Consider the following 12632-nt stretch of genomic DNA (forward strand, 5'->3'; position numbering starts at 1 on the left):
ATAAACAATGTATCATCAGTTGTCTTTCAACCGCAAAAAAATTTCTTTGCTCAGGGTCTTGGTTCAATAGACACATTTCCGGTTTTTCTCTGATTAAAATGCTAGTTGCATGTCTTTATGGTTAATATATTCAACAGTTGTTTTCATTTTAAACAGTAGCACTTGTTTGCTGAAAAGATTTTTATCCAAACTCCTATTTTTTAGGTGAGTAATACACATGCTTAGCAGGTTACTGATGAGACAAAAAGGCATCTGCAGATCTGAGTGATGCTTCACGGATAGATTTACACATTAGTTTTTGCTTTCTTAAGCTTGAATTAGTTGAAAATGTGGTCTCTTATCATTATACCTAGGTGCATTTGGCTTGGAATTCTATACCCTCTTGTCTGCTTTTTGTAAAGAAGTTCAAAATTACATAAAATTGTCAAAAATTTTTTTACCACATCACTAACTTTGGCCATATTTTCACCTTCATTTTAAGCTAGCCTAAAGTGATTGCATGAAACAGTCCTTTACTTCTCTTCCATGTTCTGTATCAGGTAATGGTCTGTGTTGAACTGGACCGGGAATGTGCCTGATCAATGCTCACCCTACCCACCCTACCTCTATGCTTGGTGACAGGAATGGCCAACTGAGTTTATAACGATACTTCCTTTACATATTTGAGTTAAACTCAAATCTGAGGGCATAATTTCACGTAACAATTTTCACCAAATACAGTAGAGGCAGATTTTGTGCTGGGGAAGGTATGTAAGCTTTGTGAAATAGGAATCAAGTTTGAAAATGGGGAACGTGGATAGGAAAACATCATGAAGTTGAAAGCACATAGTACTGAGTAATCAGAGATTATCTGTTCAGCTGTCAGAGATACCAGCTTCTAACGAGAGAGAAAATATCTGTATTGATGCATGAATATGGAGCTCTATGGGAGAAATTTCTGCCTGTGAAACATAAAATGATACTGGAAAAAATATACCTTTTTTCTAGCAGAAAAGGCTCTTTTCTCAGAGGTCCTGTTGCTTGCTTCATACAGAAATCTTCTGACCATGAATTGTTGATCATCCAGAAAAAATACAGGAAAGAAAGAACTGTGAGGATGTTTTGGTGGGAACATACAGACTTGAAAGGATATTCCAGATAAATCCAGCAATTCTATTTGTAGCATATGAACTGATAATTATCAGGGGGTATCTGAATTTAATCATTTACGTGTGTATTTTTTTCATAGAATTAGATAGCATGCCCTTTTTGATTTTTAAATGTACAAAAACATCAAGAACTTCTACAGAGCTGTCATACAGATAAGGTGCACTTAAAGGTGATGGTTACCTTTCAAAGATGAGACTCTACAGTTGCACAAGTATTACTTATTGGTTTTCTAAAAAGTAATTTACTAAAAGCTCAGTATTAAATATGATGCTGTTCTAGAAAGCATTTCTATAAGTATCAGCACCTCAGCATATGAAAATATCTGAAAGACTCTTAACAGTGAGTTCACATTTTGTCCTGTATTATAGATATGCTTCTGTTTAGAAAAGAGCGTGTTGATGTGTCTGGCCAGACTTCAGTATTTCAGTGTGAAGGGCTTGAAGCACATAATGGACACAGTATTCACTGGACATCTAGATGAATATCCTGACAGCTAATTTCTGCAGATTTGTGTGCTGTAGGGGTGTACCAGATCTGTTTCCAGATGCCCAGGGTGTATCCAGATGGAAAAGAGTGATTGGAGGGTGAGTGTCTGCAGATTGTACCTCAAGGTTTCTGTTCATGAGCCTCTGTTCTTTACTTGCCAGGGAAGTCACAGGCATCCTCATTACTTAAAGTTAGTTTTGTTTAAAAGCCACTAGATATTTCTGGCAAGACAGTACTGTTGTGGAAAAACTTGCACTGAGATTGTAGCATTCTCAAAAAGGAGCAGAATTAAGTCTGTGAGAAAAAGCAGATTGATAAAATGATAGGAAATGCCAGAGTCAATGCTGCACAAGGACTTCTTCTTTTTGGGTAGACTTAAAATGCAGTCCTAATTCTGTTGCTTTCTTCCAGAGGGCTCTTCGCTCACATAACATACAGAATGGACATACCTCTCTTTTTTCTAGTCAGGAAATTGTTTTCAGTACACTTCTATGTCTTTTATTATATGGTAGCCAGACAGTTAAACTAAATTTCTCATCTACTTTAATATGTCATTGTTCCCTGTACATTTTGAGAAGTCTGAAAATAGCAACTAATTTACAGCTGTCTCACACACTGTCCCTCTGTGTGATATGTCTTTTTACAGATAGATGATGGTTCTGCAGATGAAAGCAAATAAATTATATCTGAGATGTGGATATCCAATTTAAGGATTTTTTGTTCATATTTCACATTGCAAAGCATTTATATATTCAACTAATTTTTGTTTTAATTTATCTGAAAATATTTACCATATTCTCAAATCATATGTCAGGTTTTCAGGAGCTCAGGAAAGCACAAATACACTCAGTTCCAAACAGAATGTTGCTGAAATTACCTAGGATCAATAGACCAGTACAAGCATTACTTTTCTTTCCTTTTTTGCCATCTCCCTGGTTCATTCATTACACATCTTTCAAACTCTTCAGTAAATGAGCAAGATTTATGCAAGCAATAATCTCTTGACACTGGTTCATTCCTGGAGCAGGTCTGTACTTCCCAACTGAATAAGCTTGATGCCATCTGATCCACCCATGTTCAAAAAACAAGATAAGCTACACAGGTGTAATTCCTGACAGATTTATCTAAGCCTGGTTGTAAAGACAATTACTAAGATTAAAAAGCTTCTCCAGCGATTCAAGAAGTCACTACCCTTCTTAAAAAGTCTACCTAGTATCTAATTTATTACTTCTCTGCAGCAATTTAAGACAATTATTTCTTGTAACATTCATCGCGGTATTCTTTTCAGGTACCTTTCAGATGTCTTTTGCCTATTTGACAGCTGTTACATGAATTGTCTTAAGACCCAGTCCTTCAGTCTCTTTTTGGTGACTATTTTCTAGGTTTCTTATTATTCCTGTTACTCCTTTTTCAGTTAAATCCTGTCTTGTTTGAAACCTTGTCACAAGCTGTACGGTGCTGCCACAGCTATGTGAAATTATCTTACATGTTTTGTAGGTTGCACTAGCATTTATATATCCTGGTATAATGTTTTTAAACACCGCTCAATTGTTCTTAATGATCACTAGACTTCTATTTTCCCTTTATAATGGATGTCTAGCCAGTTGCTCCATCTTGTTGTTAATACCTTGATTATTTTGTCTATGTAACATTAGACCATAGCATTTTCTGTATTGAATTACATTATATTTTAGCCTATTTTAATATTATGACTTTTTATTATATTTATATCTTCTAAAACTCTTCCATGTTTAATAGGATATCCTTTAGCTTATCTTCCAACCCTCTAGAATCACGCCAACCTAAGTTGGAAGGGACCCACAAGAATCCTTGTGTCTAACCCCTGGCCTGCACAAGACATCCCCAAGAATCACACCATGTGCCTGAGAGCCTTGAGCTCTGTCAGGCTTAGTGCTGTGACCACTTCTCTGGGGAGCCTGTTCCAGTGCCCAACCACCCTCTGGGTGAAGAGCCTTGTTGTAGTATCCAACCTAAACCTTCCCAGACACAGCATCAGGCCTTTTGGTCCTGTCACTGGTCACCACAGAAGAGAGAACAGTGCCTGTCCATCATTTTTCCCTCATGAGGAAGCTGCAGACTGCAATGAGGTCTCCTCTCAGTTTCCTCCAGTCTGAAAAGACCAAGTGACCTCACTCACTCCTCATACAGCTTCCCCTCAAGGCTCTCCACAATCTTTGCAGCTCTCCTTTAGTGGCTCTCTAATAGCTTAATATCTTTTTTATGTTGTGGCACCCAAAACACACAGGACTAAAGGTGAGGTTGCCCTAGAGCAGAGCAGAGTGGCACAATCCTCCCCCTTGCCTGGTGGTGCTGTGCCTGATGCCCCTCAGGACACAACTGGCTCTCCTGGCTGGTCTCCTTTCCATGGCACTGCTTTCCAGCATCTCATTTCACAGTTCATCTGTACATCCAGGGTTGCCCCATTCTAGGTGCAGAATCTGGTACTTTTCTTTGTTAACCTTCATGCAGTTGGTGATTTCCCACCTCTCTTATTTGTCCAGGTCTCTCTGCAGCTTGTCTGCCTTGAAGGGAGTCAACAGCTCCTCCCAGTCAAATATCGTTGGCAGACTTCATCTACTTTGGAGTCCTGCATCCAAGTTGTTTATGAGGACCTTGAAGAGCACTGGCTCTACAGTGGAGCTGTGTGGAACCCCAGTAGTAATGGGTCACCAGCCTGACTTCATCCCATTAACCCACAGTGTTCTGTGTCCAGCCCATGAGCCAGGTGCTCACTCATCATGTGATGGGTTTATCCTGCTGTCTGCTGGACATTTTGTCCAGAAAGGCACTGTGAGAGAAAGTATTGAAAACATTACTGAAATCCAAAAAGATTGTATCAGCTGGCTTCCCTTGGTCAGCTAGGTAGGTAACTTTGTTGTAAAAGTCAAGTTGGACTTCATCCTCATTAAGCTGTCCTGACTGTGACCAATGATTGCATTGTCCTTCATATGTCTTCCTGCAAATCTCAGAATAATCGTCATAATTTTACCAGGCATGGAGTGGGACTGGGTCAGCATTTGCCAGCTTCCTGTTAATTCTTCAGATTGCCAAGACCATTGAAAAGTCATGGAGAGAGATCTGGTTAGGAAATCAGGCAGCTCTTTGAGTTACTACCGTGGCATGAATCCTTTCACACCACCTCTCCTTTTTGACTACTATTTCTCATTCTGGCCTCATACACTGCATGTCAGTGATTTCTTTTTCTGTGGAGTTTTTCAGGTATGTTACTTGCTCTTCTACCAGTTTAAGAGTAGCACTGAAGGAAGTTTGACTCACCTTTATGTAACTGAGCTATCTTTACAGTATCCTAGTGCATTTTTAATCTGGGGAATGATGTCAAGAGGTTTGAACCAGAGTTGTATTCCAGGTGTTGCTAGCTGCTAAAAGGAAATTGTCAGAACTGCCTTGATTCATTTCCAGCTTATGCAAGCACCATGATGTTGCTTTGTTTCTGAAATCAATGAATATATCTCTGCTGCCTTCCTGTCTTTGAGTTCAGCTAGGGTAAAACTTCATCATACCTGTGAATGGGAGTACTGGTTTGGAAGTGTTGTGTGCTGACCTTGCACTCAGGATTTCATGTATCTCTGCCTGTGCCAGGTGTTGAGCATTAAGTTTTTTTAGAGTTTAAAAAGGATAGTGTTCTTTGCAAATAGGACTGAGTAGACAACTTCAAAGAAAAATAAATCAAAGACTAAACTTGGAACTCATGATGCTAGTTGAAGCACCTATGAAGTATTTACTAGTCTCTTGAGCAACGTTCAAGTGAATCAAAGTTAGGAGCATTGGAGTCTGTAAAAATACAACCTCTCAAAAAAAGGATTAAAGAAATCTTCAGAAATTAAATGAATGTGTTGCCATCTTTGTGCTTCATTCTTCGTACTCTGTTTCTCAGTTAATCCAACCTGGAATGGGTTTATATGTCAAATATTAAGTGGTGGTCTCACCAAGTAGAGTAATCAAAGCCTAAAGCACAGCTATCTGTAGGTTTGAATCCTTATGCTACTAAATTTGAATAATAAAAGCTCTCAGATATTAAAAATGGAAAGGCATCTCTTTTTACAGAGACGAGTATTAAATTTGAGTGATAATCCATTCCACAAACTCCAAATATTGGTTTGAGCATTAAAATATAAATTAGGTCATACACTTTCTGTAGAGAGGGCTGGTGGGCATCATAGTACTGCAAGCACTTTCCTGTAGGGCCAGGAAAATTGAGATAGAAAAAGTATTCGGTTATTTCAATATCAGCATGGTCAGGTGTTTGCTTTGCTTCCATTTTCCAGTCCCTTAAGAGCTATTAGTGCTATATAACTTGCAATTGGAACAGTTATGTTGGAAGGTTTTTCTTGAGAATTAAAAGGTTCTGTTCATGTCATTTTCCTTTAACCATGCCTTTTTGGCAAAAGATAACACATTCAAAACTGAAGTACAATAATGACTTATTTGGCAATAATTGCTTTAAGTACACAAAATAGGAGGTAATAATTTCTCTCTTTTTAGTACTGGCAGTGGTGCAAAAATCCTTTGATACAGTGATGCACTTCAGGTTATGCAAGATATAGAACTACATGAGAGTATGGCAAGACTGGAAGTCTGACAGCTTTTAAAAAGTTGATAAAGTTCTGTAAATTCACAGTGCTTACATCTGCATACTAGTGGGAACATCAAGTGCAGTCTTTCAGGAGCCACCTTGATTCTTACATAGCTACAGTGCTCCCAGCCCTTACATATTTTTAGGAGAGAGAGAAACTTTGACTTCAGCATTCTCTGGAAATCTTGAAAATCATATAATGGAGCTACATTACAGTGAAGTTATATACCCCAACAAAATATGACTCAGGGAATAAAAGAGACAAATTCTGGTGAGATTGTTCTGAAGTGTTATGATGCATAGAAAACACTTCATATTTTCATTTGTGACTTGAACTGGTTTTCTGACTCATATGCTTCTGTGTCCTTTACCTATTTAATGAGACATTTGGCATCTTTTGTTCAAGGACGAAGTGTTCTCCGTAACAATCTTTCTTCTTTCACTTTTGGAAAAAGCATCTTAGTAGATGCTTCCCCCACCTTGGTTTTTTATGTTTTTCCTGATAATACATTGACAAAACATCCCAGAGAAAGATCTCTATGCAAAGAGCTGTTTATTGGAAAAAAAGTTCAGCTTTTCCGTAAGATTGAGGGTTTACAATGATACTATTTTCTCTGTATGTGGTTTTTAACTACTTTATTTTTATATGCCTGAAACAATATTTTTTTTCAGATATAGTTAGCTTTTATGTGGTTTCTGTATTGGAGCTGTAAGTACAGTCAGAACCTCACAAATGAATCTGTTTCTGTATCAGAAAAGATAGCCACTGTGCAGAATTACATTAGGCAGAGCTTTTCATTTTATTCATTAATGGTTTTTACCAGTATACTGTCATCCTAAAGATAGAAATTCAGTGATAAATTCTATAAAAATTGACTGTTTATTGCTTCCTATCAATAATGAATGTTGTTGCTGTGTTTATTTGCTCACAGAATACAGATAAAACCAATGCAGTCTACTTCCATTTAGCATGGATATTCAATCGGTCTCACACCACAAGTGCCTTCATGCTTGAGTGAAGTCTGAAATGGTAGCCAAGCTAGGAACCAAAACTTTGTACCTTTCTTTAATCTAATTTTTTTTACAAAAGTAGCATATTCTGCAGAAGATTTTCCTTTGCACCTGTCTGCAAAGATTTAAGCACTTCGTGAAAGATTGCTTCAAATTTCTTAGAACTAGAATTTTTTGACATAAGAGATGTTTATATTAATGAGTCATTTTGTCTCCTTACAGTGCAAATTAGACTATCAAGCCTGTGTCTCAGGAAAACAAATTTCAGTGAAATGTGAAGGACGTTGCCCTTGCCCTTCTGACAAATCCACAAATGCAGGAAGAAATGACAGGAGAGGTGAGTGATGGTAATTTGTGTAATATTTTTAATAGTCATTTCCAGAAGGAGGGAAGATTTTAGCATGGAATATTACAATTATCAGAAACACTCATTATTCTTGAATAAAACCAGCTTTATTTTATTCAAGGTTGTTTCTTTGACAAGGGTTTTGGAGTTGTACCTATAGTAAAATACAATGGTATTTTTTCAAATGAGCTATTTTAGTATAAGTTACTGCTGTTCTTTTTTTCATTTGTTGTTTGAATACTCCTTGAGATGCTTATAGGTGTATTTAAAACTAGAAATTAATTCCTTGCTCCTCAGTGTTTTCAGTTGAATATTCAAGAAAACAAAGTGTGATAGAAAGGAAGGAAACCTAGATGTCCTTGTTGCTGGTTATAGGAGCAAGCAGTGGAGCTGTAAAACTGTTAGTAATGGCTGTATTATGTGAGTTCATTTAGAAAGTGCTTGATAGGAGTAAATCACCTTCCCTTTGGACCACAAATGAGATTATGCTGCTAGAAAATGAGGTTGCTTTGCAGTGCTTCTTAGCCATTGGTGCAACTGGAACAAACTGGAGAGAAAAAATGGTGGCTAAGCTTATTTGTGTTTCAGTGGCTCCCAGGTGATTATGGAAGGTGGTTGCCACATAAAACATATTAATTTTTACTTACATTTTATTTAAATATTATTTCTTTAAATTAAATTATTATTATTACTATTATTTCTATTATTGCTATTACTATTATTATTACTATTATTTACATTGCATTTACAAAACACATCTTTGTTGCTTCTGAATAGAGAGCTGTCATGAGGTTTTAGGCTACCATGGACCTGAATCAGTCAAGGAAAGCATGATTGGAGGTCTTGATTTTTAAAATTTGTTTAGACTGATCTCTGATAGATGCATCTTTTGTTCTTTTTATATAGTAACACTTTTGATGAGTAAAATACATTGAAAATACAGCAAAACTAGTTTTTAAAGATGATGAGTTTTTTCCTGTAGCAGCCTTAAAACAATAAAAGAAACAAATACTGCTTTACTGCATTAACATTGATATTTCATTATAGTTTGAGGCAGTATTCCAGATTTATTGTGCAGGATAGTCTTGCTTTCCATTGTAAGCTGTAGCTACTGCTAAAATTATATTTTTTTTCCTAGTTTAAAAAACAAATTAATGTTCTTTTAACAATGAATGAAGATGACCACTATAAAGATTTAACTGTGTGCAGGCATACAATTCAATTAAAAAACTGCGCTGAAACACTTTTTTAGGTCCCTTTTTTCATCTCTGGCAATACAATTGATTGTGTAATTAAATATTAATTGAATATATGTAATTAAATACTCCCTCTGCTGTAACCCCTCTGCAAAATTATAGTCTTGATGTTTTTTAAAGCATTAATTTACAATTTCATGTAATATCTTGAAAATAAATAGTTAAATATGTCATCTTCTCGCGTTGTTGAACAAAATAAAAAGTAGTGGAAGACTCAGCATCGTGTGGTTAATGGGGCCCCTTTGATAAGATACACAGTGAGTGTAACCTTAATGTGGTTGCAGCATTCTCTAGCAATAATTTCTATATTTCCAGGATATGAGAATATTTGCTTAACATTGGGCATGAACTGAAATTAAGATAATGAAGTGAAAAGCATCTCTCTGTGAGTTGTAGACCCACATACTTCAGTGTTAGTCTTTTAATATGCTATCATTGCCCTTAGTTTTTCCCAAAATAAGATCAGTATTTTCTCTGCTGGAAGCTGTTTCACCTGATGCAGTTATCTTTGTCCTTGTGTGTATTCTTTCAAGCATATTTAATTTTTCATACTTCTGTGCTATAACACTGAAAAAAAACTAAAGATTTTTTTTTTTTGCTTCCAAAACCAGAATTTTTTAAAGTTAAGAATGAACTCTTGATGATTTCAGTTGCCAAGAAGTCGAGATTACTCATGCCTAGTTATGTAAAAGAGAAGGAAAAAAGGTCTCCTGGGTGTAGGAATTAACACTAATCCTGTCCTGACAGATTGTCAGAGCAAGCAAAATACAGGGCTTTTCCAAATGCTACATTTTGTTGCAATGCTGAAATTTGTTAATATAGTTTCTTTACAAGGCCAAAAGCCAGGAAACTTGAGAAACATGAAAATGAGCTGAGTATTGTTAGTGAAATTTCAGCTTTTATTGTGACAGAGTATGAAATTTCTTACATCAGAAATTTTTCTACTAAAAAGCTGTAAGATTCCAATTTTTGTTTTTAAATAGTGCTCTGTAAAGTGTTACAGTAGTTGGACTTGATGATCTTGGAGACCTTTTCCAAACGAAATGTTTCTATGGTTCTGGGATTCTAAAATGCATAGACGTATGTCAGGTGATGAAACCAAACAGTCAAACAGTAAAGTCAAAGTAACGTTACACTTCCTTTTCTCCTTTTTAAGTTATCCAGGGATAACTTAAGGGTTTCCTAAAATACATCCCTTACCTAGGCTGTTCAGGACAATTGTTCATCTTTTCAGATTGCAATTACTGATTTTTTTGGGTGTATATGGAGAGCAAACTATGCCTGTGAACTTTCCCAAAATAGTCCCAGTGTGAATCCCTATACTTTTTTGGGAAGCAAAATTAAACCAGTATTTAGAAAAACAGATTTTCTTCTTAAAAATACATGTTATCTTACTAAAGAAATCAGTGTCCTTCTAGTTGGAAGTGAATTATGAAGTTTGTCTAATCCTTATCTCTGATGGGTGCATTAGGCAGGTGAGGGGATCCAAGCTTTTGTGGAGGCTGTCTCATTTTAATGATGCATTTAGAAACATTGAACCCAGTTGATGTGCAGGGTCTCTTAGGTTAAATCCACAAATGAAAGGGCTAAAAACTTGATCTGGATGTAGATGTGCAAGTTGTTAAGAAAAATAAAAGTCACAAGCAAAAAATCCCAAAGCCCACAATAAAATAAAAATCTTGACTTACGTCAAAAATGTAATTCAGGTAAAGCAATGGGTATCATATAAACTATAAACTGCAATAGGTACTACAGTAATTTTTAAAAAGAGACAGAAAAGACAAGGTTAGGGTTTTAAATGAGAGGGGGACATCTGCAGGGCATTAGAGACAGTATTAGGGGAAGACAAAGTTAAAAATGAATTAATATGGGGAGTACAGAAGAGAGGGACGGCTTGGGAAGTTGCGTACAATGAGAAAAGGTGAAGCAGAATGAATGGCAAGCACCACATCTTGTGACAGTGGTGTTAAATAAGACACGTGAGGAAGCATCTTCCTTTCCAAGCATAACCATTGCCTCATGTCCTATTTTTGCCCCAATCTCCTTTTCAAGTATGTGCCAGGATTTGGGGTATCCAGGTCATACTAAGTTGCACAGCTGTAAATGAAAGGATTTTACTGAGCTGGAATCTGCAGGTCTTTATTTTCCTAAGCACTTCTGAGGCTTTTTTCAGTGCTTATGTGGAACCAGAAGCTAGGAAGGATTCTGTGCATGGCACATTTTTACAAATCCGAGGACTCTTTTGTCCCCTTGGCAGCGTCTGGGCACATTTTTTTCTTTCAAATAGTGGTCGTGGTCCTTTTGGTCTGAGATGGAGCAAGCCCTGTCCCTTGCTTGTCCTGTTCTTCAGTCTGATGAGTAAGAACAAGTGCACATGATGCAAAGTGTGGTCAATGAAGACCACAGGCATTTCTGCAGAAATTTTGTCAGCAGAGGAGTGTATGGCTGACAGCCTTTAGCTGTAGTTAAAGACCTTCAGAGGTATCTGAGAAAAGCATCCATTATCAGTTATCTTAAATTTATGCTCCAGAGTACATACATTGGGAAAGTTTAATTATTCTTAAAACTAAAAATCTTGACAGAGAGCTTTGTTTTATTTCCCCGTCGAGCTGCACTAACATTCTGACAAATGTGTGCTGTGACATGCGCAGGATCCTGGTTTCCCAAACAGTCTATTTCAAAGATTTGGCTGGTGAGTACTGTAGCATCCTTCTCAATTATGTCTTTGGGATATCTTCATCACAGAAATGAAGGCTGTGTTTCTGGCCTAAAATAGGGTCAAGATTCAGCTGGGTCATGAAGGTCACCCAAAAGCTCATGGCTTGTTTGAAGGCCCAGTTAAAATGGCAAAAGCTGTATTGTTGCTGGTAAAATACTGAATATGCATTTTTATTAGTTATTGAAATAGAAGAATTCAGTCTCAATAATTTTTGAGTTAATCTCTAATAAATCCTGTGCTAAGAGCTCACTTGATGTTTTCCCTAAAATAAGAGATTTAGGCTTATTCTCATGGAAGAAAAAAAGGGCTTCTCTTTTTTTCAGCATCTGAGGACTATGTAGGTAACAAAGAAGCACTTAAAAATGTCATACTCTTCGACTCTGAGCTTTTTGCAGGAGGAGGTGAAAAGGCAACATTGTATCCTCAAAGTATTTTCAAAGTTAGCATATCTGAAAGACTTTAATCACAGAACATGACTGCTCTCTCAGCTGCATCCTGTTTTATACTGAATGCTGCTGAATTGTTAATTGCTTTGTAGAGATGGAAGTAAATCACAGTAGGATTAAAGGCACTGTGGATACTGGTTTGTTCTGTGTGCATCAGTGCTTGAAAAACAAATAGAGGGACAAACAACCAAGCAGCACTCTCTCAAATCCTCTGGTTTAATTTGCATAGCATCATCTTTTCAACATATGACCTCCACTACTCTTCATTTAGCACAAATATAGATGCCAAAAAAGAGCCTTCGTTTTGTTTACCTTCAGAGGGAGCACTAACTGGTTTCCAGACTTCACAAATAAAGGGATTGAGGGCCAAAAATACCACTTGTGTTTACTCCTTATTCTCTACTTTGTATTTCTGCCTTTCAATGGCAGTTAGTACTGTTGTGTAATTCCCTTTATCTCTTTTGAAAAAGTAACTACAGGACATCAATAGAATAAAAACCCATGTTCAAACCAACATGTAGTAGGCCAATTAGGCTTGATATTATCAGTGATCAGTTGTGGGGTAGCCAGAAGTGGCCATTTGTATGTGAGCAAAATTACCATC

The 12632-nt window shown here is 36.8% G+C and overlaps 1 protein-coding gene across 1 annotated transcript in view; it reads left to right on the top strand.

Annotated features, from left to right (window-relative positions):
- The window catches only part of SPOCK3 (SPARC (osteonectin), cwcv and kazal like domains proteoglycan 3), a 163110-nt gene that overhangs the window by 107310 nt on the left and 43168 nt on the right, over window positions 1–12632 (top strand). Inside the window, exon 6 of the mRNA XM_005517609.3 lies at window positions 7484–7598. Coding sequence (XP_005517666.2) covers window positions 7484–7598 — 115 coding nt within the window. The remainder of the gene's footprint in view (window positions 1–7483; window positions 7599–12632) is intronic.

The sequence above is a fragment of the Pseudopodoces humilis genome, chromosome 6, assembly GCF_049639895.1.
Source record: "Pseudopodoces humilis isolate 2021_Gansu_Grassland_sample_001 chromosome 6, ASM4963989v1, whole genome shotgun sequence".
Lineage (NCBI taxonomy): Eukaryota > Metazoa > Chordata > Aves > Passeriformes > Paridae > Pseudopodoces > Pseudopodoces humilis.